Source organism: Anoplophora glabripennis, unplaced genomic scaffold (assembly GCF_000390285.2).
Source record: "Anoplophora glabripennis isolate ALB-LARVAE unplaced genomic scaffold, Agla_2.0 scaffold875, whole genome shotgun sequence".
Lineage (NCBI taxonomy): Eukaryota > Metazoa > Arthropoda > Insecta > Coleoptera > Cerambycidae > Anoplophora > Anoplophora glabripennis.
Window position 1 is genome coordinate 78,954 of NW_019416968.1, and position 10,871 is coordinate 89,824.

The following is a 10,871-nucleotide window of genomic DNA, read 5'->3' on the forward strand; positions in this document are numbered from 1 at the left end:
AAATCGGTGCTTAATGGCGTCCACCTCACGCTTCCGGTTATACCGGAAGTTGACGTCATCTTCGTTATTTTAAATGGAACACCCTGTATATTATTGCAGTTTTGGTTTCTACGTCAAATTTTAGGTGATCTTTTATAAAGGTTTCCTATTCTTAAAGTTAACCGTTTTTGATATATTTAATTTTTAAAAAAAAGATTAAAACTAATACCTTAAGCTTCCCTGCCATAATTTCAAAATGACTTAATTTCATACAGGGTGGTAGAAATTTAATGCCGTATTTAGTCAACTTTAAACCATCTTAACTTATTTTTTTTAGTGGAACACCCTGTATATTTTTGCGCAACCTGATGAACAATTTTGTTCTTTTTCGAATGGTATAATGGTTCTCTATAACTATCTCTTCTGGTTTTTAAGATATTTACTGTTTTCCGTGCAGTCAATGGATATCGCATAATCTTTTGCGAGGATGGCTGTGAAATTTTTAGTAGAACTTCAAAACAAGCACCTAATATGTCACTAGTTTATTGACGTCAATTTAACACATACAGTGAATGTTTATTTGAGTATTATCTGTTTAAAGAATGGAAAACGTTAACATTGATTCAAATGCTTACATTCTAAATTTATTATTTATTCATGGAGAGTGTCACAAGATAATAAATACAACTTGCAGATTATCTAATGAGAGATGCACTCATTGACTACCAATCAGTAGGGATAAATTAAAAATAATTTTACTAAGATAACAGAATTAAACTACATAATACGAATAATAATTATTTACAGAAATCTAATTAATTAGCTCGAATTGACCGCCATCTAGTTATGTATCTAGTAAACAGTTATGTATCCTTCTTGTTACTCCATCTGTAACAGCTTCGGCTATTTGGGCAGCAGGTAACGTTTCAAAGGCTTTTCTTCTACAGGCAACTTTGGAAGAAACTGGCGTTGAGTACACTTTCTCTTTTATTGCACCCCAGATATAAAAATCTGGTGGTGACAGATCAGGAGATCTTGGTGGCCAATCCCAGGGTCCTAGACGATTAGTTGATCTAGGGGTAGATCTTCTAGAAATATGTTACAACGGTTCTCAAAATATAGAGGTATCTTTGTGTATTTAAATTGTACTCGTAAATGAAGTTCCTCACCTGACTGTCTTTAACTTAGCAAAATACGTTGACACTAAACTTGTGTTGAAAATTTCTTTCGCGGATGACATGGATCTTCTTGACTTCGCGTTAAAATCATTTCACAGTACATATTGGGTTCGTCTTTCAGCATCCTTGGGATGAAGTGCAGGTACAAAATTGAATTTAAATGGATGATTACCATTAGTTTTCAAAATTTTTTGGATGGACGTTTTTGAAATGCCTAAATCCTGTTCAGCAGCACGAATTTATGATTCTGGGTAAGCATGAAAATATGCCAAAACATTGACGATGTTACCTTCACCTAAAGTTATCGGCTTTGGCAAAATCCTGTGCAGAAATTAGACCATGTTCTAATTGATTTCTTAAAATTCTTCGTAAAATGTGTCTACTGATTGGTGGTAAATGAGGATATCTCTCATTAAATACCCTGCAAGTCATATTTGTTATCTTGTGACACTCTACATGAATGAACAATAAATTTAGAATGTCAGCATTTGAATAAATGTTCACGTGTGCCATTCTTTAACTATTTAAATAAACATTCACTGTATGTGTTAAATTGACAACAATAAATTGGTGACAGATTAGGTGCTAGTTTTGAAGTTCCACTAAATTAATTATGCGATATCCGTTGACTGCACGAAAAATAGTAAAAGCCTTAAAAACTAGAAGAGATAGGTATAGGGAACCAATATACCACAGACAAAATAGCTATCGCCACAGACCGCTACTGGAATAGGCCAGCAGTTTTAAATTTCCGAATTGCCGGTAGAGTACACCACGGCCCGCATACCTACGCGTATCCTAACAACATATAAACAAGACTTTGGTAATGTTGCCAGGCGTACTTACAGATTTCTTTTGTACACTTTTTTTATCAATATCTGTTTTTTGCGTTACTGTATTTACTTAAATGTATGATGTAGGAATTGATAAAAATGTTTTTAAAGAATCAACGAATATCTATGTAGTTTCATATGATATTCTGCAACGGTGTTACAATTAAGTTATTTAATCATAATTTCGTTAATTAGCTACCTACTATTTTCATTTTTTGGTATTGAAATACTGCAGAAAATATATTTCCAAATAAACAAAATTCGTATGATATTTTAAACAGCTTGTAATATCATTTTTTTAATATTTGATGATGACGATAAATTTATTTAATATACAAGGTGGGTTATCAGTACGTCGCGGAATGTAGGTACAGGTTTTTTTTTTTGTATTTTGACATCCACTTATAGGTTTAATAATTAAAGATAGAAAGAAATTTTAAATACAAATGTACGACTTTTCCTTTATTTCTTTTGACATCAAAATTTGCTGGCATAAAATATACGTTTAAAATAAAAAAAATCATCAAAAAAATTAAAATTCATCCTTAGAAAATAACAAACAACGATTTTTATAACTAACCAACAACAACAACAACATAAGGAGAATACCTAAAAATGAAATAACATTAAAATACCTACAATTTTTACAAATCAGCATGCAAGTAATTGTGGTGATACAGTTGAAAATATGTTTTAATTTACTATTAGTTGCTTCAAAAATAAATTCAAAATTATCAAACATTTCGTCCTGTATTTTTCTTTCAGTGCTTGTAAATTTTCAGGTCTTTAATAATATATTTTGTTGAAGTATCCTCAAAAAAATGTGTCTAAAGGACTGAGATCGGGGCTGTTTTCTGGCCACCTAAGGTTTCTAATAATATTTTTTAGTGTTCGTTGACGGGATTCTTCCTCCAAAATAAATTTGCCAATATTGGACTCTAAGTATCAAAAAATCTTCCATGGTTATGATTGGTGATCGAGTGAAAAACGTCAAAACCTGCATGCCAAAAAAAAAACGGGACCAACGGTGTGTGACATCATAGGATAAAAAACTGTTTATTTATAACTCGGAAACGGTGTATTGAATCGAAAAAATTATTGCAAAATCTCCCCACCCCCCCTGGTTCTGTATGTTCCTTCTGTGTTGAATGCAAAAGGTCCGAAGTCCATATGTAGAAAATAAATTTCTGAAACAAGAGGTGCGTGAGAACAGTAAAAATGGTCTTATAACTCGGAAACGGTGCGTTGAATCGAAATAATAATTAAAAAAATCTCCCCACACCCCTGGTTCTGATTGTCCGTTCTGCGTTGAATGCAAAAGGTCCGAAGTCCGTATGTCGAAAATAAATTTTGGAAACAAGAGGTGTGTGACGTGATATAGTAAAAAGGCCGTATAACTCGGAAACGGTGCGTTAAATCGAAAAAATAATTGAAAAAATCTCCCCACACCCCAAGTTCTGTATGACAGTTCTGCGTTGAATGGAAAAGGTCCGAAGTCCGTATGTGGAAAATAAATTTCGGAAAGAAGAGGTGTGTGAGGTGATACAGTAAAAAAGGTCTTATAATTCGGAAACGGTGCGTTGAATTGAAAAAATAATTAAAAAAATCTCCCCACTACTCTGGTTCTGATTGTCCGTTCTGCGTTGAATGGAAACGGTCCGAAGTCAGTATGTCGAAAAACAAAAAAGTTAGTAAAAAATTACAACAGCAGTGACGAACGCATTATCTTATCTCTGTATTGATTGATGATTTGTTGTTTTTTTTTTAAATAAATTTCGTATTCAACTACTCTTTGAGGTTCCAGCAATTTTACATTGTGTTAATTTTTTTGAACACCTTGTGTCACAAATATGAGCACTACCAATGGCATCTATGATATGCAACACTTGTGTCAATAATTATTATTTTACCTATCTAAAGAAATCAACACTAAGAGAGCAGTTCCCATCTAAGGATACACAACCTGTATAATGCATTTTTTTTTAAAAAGGCGTTAATATCGTACCATATTGGAAGTCGACGCACAAATCTAAAAACATTAATGTCAAGTTTTTGAATTTTCCCATTCCAAGGTGATATAAAATAATTAATTAGGTAAATTCATAGATTTAATTCTAACTTGATTTATTTTATTTAGCATTTAAGGCAAATGTGATTTGCAAACATCAGATAATTTCCATATCTCTTTAATTACATAATTGAAAGCATTAAATTTATTTAGCAGTTATTATTTGGCAACAAAGCCACCGCTGGAACTGCCGCCTATTACCAAGTAGAAGAGTTACCACGCTAAATTTTATAGCTGGAAGCCGGCTAAGGAGACCCTGCATCCATTTCGGGTTGCCAATTTCCAGCATTTAAGTAGCAGTCTGTGGCGATAAGCTATATTGTCTGTGATTATACCATTCGAAAGAGAACAAAATTGTTAATAAGGTTGCGTAAAAATATACAGGGTGTTCCTTTAAAAAAATAAGTTAAGATGGTTTAAAGTTTTAAAGTTTAAATTCGGCATTAAATTTCTACCACCCTGTATTAAATTAAGTCATTTTAAAATTATGGTAGGGAAATTTAGAGTTTTAGTTATGTCCCCTATAAATTTTATCGCTCTAACTTTATTATTGTAAAACACACATCTTTTTGAATTAGGCAGTGCTTTCTTAATCTTTTTTGAAAAAATTTAAATACAATATCAAAAACGGTTAACTTTAAGAATAGGAAAATAAGAAGTGGATCTTATTTGTGGAAGGGCGAAATGGGCGGTGACTATTAGACGCCTTCATTATAGCCATCTTTCTCTATCGCACGGATTTCTATGACTTTCTTTATCGCTCTCACGTAACGGCCGATGAACCATGGCGACTTTCCGACCCTGTATTAAAAAATACTGTAAATACAAATTTTGTGGCAGCTGATTGTATATTTTGAAAGTACAATTCTTATTGCTTTATTATTTTTTTCAAGTTAAATAAAATGATAATTCGATCGACTAGAAAACGAATTTTAATGAAAATTCTTTTTAATTCGAAAATTTTCAATATAAGCCATTTGACTCATTCTGATTGTGGATAAAACTTTCTATTAAAATATATCTACTATTAGTTTTTAATTTGAGTATGGATTAATTACGACCATATGTGATGTGCATAATCTATACGTATTAAAATATTTGGTGTTCCCAATTTGATATTGCTTAAAAAAAATATGTATTTTCAAAATAAAGTTTTTGATCAGCTACGTTTAGTAAGGAATCTAGTAATAAAGTAATAGCCATTTTTTGAGAAATATTCTATATCTCAGAAAAGAAACCATCTCGGAAATTGTTTAAACTATTTAATCTTCAAATTTTTGAACGAATTTATGCAATTTTCTACATTATAGTTAAATACCTGGTTCTCTGACTTACCAATTGAAGGCCTTGCAATTGCTGTACGCATTTTACCTTTGCACAAATCAGTGACGACATGTTCAGATAAAGATTTTGCAAATGAGTAGGTATTTGGTAAAGGATGAATAAAATGTGGTGACAAAATATTTAATGTATGCTGATCAACTTGCTCCGCCAGCGATATAGTAGTTTTCCAGTCGGCATGTGCTGGATATAATTTTTCCTCTACTTCGAATCTATCGCAATTACAATATGCAGTAGATATATGCACAAACGTTATTAACTTTCTTGCTTGCAATGCTATGTCTATAACTTCTTTAGTTCCCCTTGTATTCAGCAGAACGCTATCTTTCAGATGGTCATCGAATCTTATTGAAGCTGCTCCGTGGTAGATGATGTCCACGTTTTCAATAAGGGTTTGTGTGTCTTTCTCCGATAAACCTAAAAAATTGTACAATATAATAGAAAATTATTTTTTCCACGGAAGTTATATGTGTCTGAAAGCGACATTTTCTAGGCGTACGTTATATTCGTTATATTTTTATAAGGATATTAGAACTGTTATTTTAGCGTCAAGAGTCAAAACATTTAGCGAAGCAGTTCAAATAGCATTAGAAGCCGAAGTTTCTCTATCATTTAGTCCTTAAAACACTTAAAATGTTTATCATGTCCAAAGGAAACATTTTTTTAATAATCGCGCAAATCGAAATAATAATCGTCATATCGAAGTATCGAACTAAATCAGGTACTTAAACTAGAAATAAAAGCGAATAACTCCAATAATGGTTATCAAAACAACTACAACCAACAATTTAGAGGACATATAAATAGCAACAACTCATATAGAGGTACATATTTTAATCGTGGATATAGCATACCCTCTGAATAAATTATTAAAAAAAAAATGAGACATTGTACGTCAGATTGCGACGAAGCATTTAATATTTTAAAGAAAGAATTGATCGAACCACCCATATTGCAATATCCTTATTTTTCAAAACCCTTTACTTTTACTACGGACGCTTCAAATTTTACGTTGGGATGTGTTTTGTCTCAAGGTGAAATAGGAAAAGATCGCCCGATAACTTACGCAAGCAGAAATCTGACAAAACATTAAATAAATAAACCTGTAATTCTAAAAGAGTTATTAGCAATTTATTGGGGAATAACACATTTCCGTCCATATCTACAGGGTGTTAAAAAAGAGTGTAAAATATTTCAGGAGGTAATAGTATGAACCAAAATAAGCAGAAAAGTCTTAATAAACATGGGTCCGCAAAGTAACGGTTGCGGAGATATGGACCACTATTTGTTTTTCAAACATTTTATTTTATTAGGAATAAAGCGACAAAGGAAGTGTGGAAAATAAAAATGTCGTACGTGAAGAGAGCTCTTTCCCGCGAGACCGATACGTTACGGTAGAGAGTGCAGCTGCTAGCAGTAGTGATGTAGTGTGCGATTAATAATGTTATACCGTAAAGACTGTTTGAGTGTTAATCAAATGTTTTATAAATATGTCAATATGTCATAAAAACTGTTCAGTTAGTTAAACATTCTGTAAGAAATAGAATAAAGTATTTTCACAGGAAGCTTTTAATAAACAAAAAACAAAGTTACAGAAGATGTTCAAAGTGCCTTCCGTCCATTTCCAAGCAGGCACGACATCTTCGTCTCAACGATATTCGAACTCTTTCGAAAACACCCTCCTTGGTTTGGATTTCTTGACACTTTTGATTAATCCGTAGCTGCAGCTCTTCCAGGCTATTTACAGGAGTACCATACACTAATGTCTTCAAATATCCCCAAACAAAGAAATCTAGAGGGTTCAGATCAGGCGATCTTGGAGGCCATAAAACAGGTCCGGCCCTTCCTACCCATCTATGTGGAAAAGTTTGGTGTAAATGCTCTCTAACGGCCATGGAAAAATGAGCTGGAGCACCATCATGCTGGAACCACATTTGTTGCCTCTGATTCAAAGGAATGTCTTCCAAAAACTCATACAGTGTGTTCTGCAGAAAGTTGAGGTAAGCAGCGCCTGTTAATCGGTTTGGTAAAACAACAGGACCTAGAAACCTGTCACCTACAATACCCATCCAAATGTTTAATGAAAAACGTGCCTGATGTCCAGATTCTATTAGAGCATGAGGATTTTCGTCGGCCCAAATATGCGTATTGTGAAAATTAAACACTCCATTTCTTGTGAACCCGGCCTCATCAGTAAAAAGAATGTTTGCAAGAAAACGAGGGTCTTCAGCATCATGACGTAGAAACCAGCGGCAAAAAACCAAACGTGCTTGATGATCATTTATTGGATTTAAGGCCTGTACTCGTTGCACATGGTATGGATAAAGCAGTTGCTCGTGAAGGATTCTCCAAACAAGAGGACCACTAATTCCTACCTCGGCTGATATTCTCCGCACACTCGTACCTGGATTCTGCTCTACCAGTGCTAGAATTTCTTCTTCTGCTCTAGGAGTGGATACCGACCTTGGTCTTCCGGATAAATGGCACTGTTTGCTCAAGGAACCGGTATCACGCAATCTTTGGTGAATTCTTCCAAACATGCGTTGTGAAGGAATCTGGCGATTTGGATAAGCGTCAACATAAAGACGTCGCGCTTCGGTGGCGTTCCCATTAGCACGACCATACATGAAATGCATGTCTGTTAATTCTGCGTTAGAGTAACCAGCCATAGCGAAAGAAAACTTGTGCACTGAGAACAACTGTCAAATACGTACTGTTTATTTCACTAAACATCAACCAACTATTATAAGAAAATACACAACGTTTTTGCAAAATAAAAAAAGGGGCTAAAAAACATAAAACATTCCATATCTCCGCAATCGTTACTTTGCGGACCCATGTTTATTGAGACTTTTCTGCTTATTTTACACTCTTTTTTTAACACACTGTATACAATGCTAACCAAAAATTTATAGTCGTCACCGATCACAGACAGTTAGTTGGACTTTTTACTCATAAATCTCCGTCTTCAAAATTTACTAGAATGCGTTTAGACTTACTAGACTATAATTTCGAAATACAATACAAACCAGGAAAAACAAACACTAATGCAGATACCTTATCACGCATAAAGTTAGATTCAGATGTACTAAAATCAATGATTCCTACTGTATCCGTCGCTACACGATCAATGACAAAGAAATTAAATGACACCACCACAAAAAATTAACCGAACGTCTCGGACAACCAATCTGGCCAACTGGGGATTTGGGAAGTTACGTCTCTACTGAAATAAATAAAATAAAAACATTAATGTTCGAAATATGCGACACAAAAAATAAAAATTATTCAGAGCGCTCACAATCTCAAACACAATTGATAAAAAGAAAATTTATAATTAAGTGCGATAAAGTTATATAAATATAACGCACTATACAGGGTGTTTTTGAATGGAGTAGCATAAATAATACCAGTGAATCTACATTTCAAAAGAACAGGATCTGCAAAAAATCGCCTTAGTAAAATGTTCACCACTGAAGAGATATGGGCCATCAAAGTTTCCAAAAACATTATGAAAATTGGCTGTAATTTGAAAACCGAACGAGGTACAANATAAGAAAATACACAACGTTTTTGCAAAATAAAAAAGGAGCTAAAAAACATAAAACATTCCATATCTCCGCAATCGTTACTTTGCGGACCCATGTTTATTGAGACTTTTCTGCTTATTTTACACTCTTTTTTTAACACACTGTATACAATGCTAACCAAAAATTTATAGTCGTCACCGATCACAGACAGTTAGTTGGACTTTTTACTCATAAATCTCCGTCTTCAAAATTTACTAGAATGCGTTTAGACTTACTAGACTATAATTTCGAAATACAATACAAACCAGGAATAACAAACACTAATGCAGATACCTTATCACGCATAAAGTTAGATTCAGATGTACTAAAATCAATGATTCCTACTGTATCCGTCGCTACACGATCAATGACAAAGAAATTAAATGACACCACCACAAAAAATTAACCGAACGTCTCGGACAACCAATCTGGCCAACTGGGGATTTGGGAAGTTACGTCTCTACTGAAATAAATAAAATAAAAACATTAATGTTCGAAATATGCGACACAAAAAATAAAAATTATTCAGAGCGCTCACAATCTCAAACACAATTGATAAAAAGAAAATTTATAATTAAGTGCGATAAAGTTATATAAATATAACGCACTATACAGGGTGTTTTTGAATGGAGTAGCATAAATAATACCAGTGAATCTACATTTCAAAAGAACAGGATCTGCAAAAAATCGCCTTAGTAAAATGTTCACCACTGAAGAGATATGGGCCATCAAAGTTTCCAAAAAAATTATGAAAATTGGCTGTAATTTGAAAACCGAACGAGGTACAAATAACAAATTTTTTACAGGTTGTTTACTAATACAGATGCGAGTTTTCAACTATTTTTCGAAAATTTTAACCCCTCGAAAGGGGTTGAAATAACCACCCCTCAAGCCATTTTTTGCCATAACTTTTATATTTCGTAAAAACTCGATATCCAAAAATACGCATTAGATAAACTGGTTCTTTTAGAAACTTTTACCTCCATAGCAATTTTCCTTTAAAACTTTTCGTTTGTTAATAAAAAAAATAAAATGTATTACCATTCACCTCACACCGTATATGATTGCAATCAATCAAAGAAAAACTAAGTGTGCTACTGTCATGCCAGTTGTAACAATTAACTCTTCTGTAAGTTGTCACTGTTATCAGCTAAATACTTTTTGGGTGTAAATTAACAAGAATTATGCCAAATTTTACTAATGATGAATATGTGGACATGCTACAAGTGTTTTTTTCTACGATCGTGCAAAATTTACTACTTATTGCACTACCTACTGTGCCAAAAGTTTAACTTTTTTTACAGTAGTACAAAAAAAATATTGATTACAAGTTTAATCTAAGCATATCCATAAGTACCTAACGTCTGACATTGACAATTTGCGCAATTAATTTCCAGTTGTCAGTTAAAATTTTAATATTATGTAAAATACTGTTAAATAAAATTTGAAATAAAAACAATCGTAGAAAAAATGTTGCGTGCAACATGTGCAAAAAGCATATTTGTTGCACTTAACATGATTGCAGCTCTCAACTTCGTCTCGAGCTGCAAACTTCATGCATCGTACAACAAATACACACTCTTTACAGTAGTTGCACAAATAACTGTTTGAATGTCGCAGAAACTTTTATTAAATAGAAGTACAATGAAAACGAAACTAAGAAATAATTTATTATCAAAACGAGAAAAAACAAAAAACTTAGTTAAAGGACATTTCCAAAATAATTGCCATTTCTTTCTAAACACAACCTAACACGTTTACCAAAGTTGTACGGACTCGAGCAAAAATTATGGGATTGTTGCGAATCTTATCAGCCGACGCGAATATTCTTTCCTGTAGCTCTTCAACACTGGCAACTGGGGTCGCATAAACAATACTTTTTATATGTCCCCAAAAGAAAAAA

At 33.3% G+C, this 10,871-nt stretch overlaps 1 protein-coding gene across 1 annotated transcript in view; it reads right to left on the reverse strand.

Annotated features, from left to right (window-relative positions):
• The window catches only part of LOC108912250 (putative fatty acyl-CoA reductase CG5065), a 58,346-nt gene that overhangs the window by 18,317 nt on the left and 29,158 nt on the right, over positions 1-10,871 (reverse strand). The window contains exon 3 of the mRNA XM_018717439.2: positions 5,394-5,816. Coding sequence (XP_018572955.2) covers positions 5,394-5,816 — 423 coding nt within the window. The remainder of the gene's footprint in view (positions 1-5,393; positions 5,817-10,871) is intronic.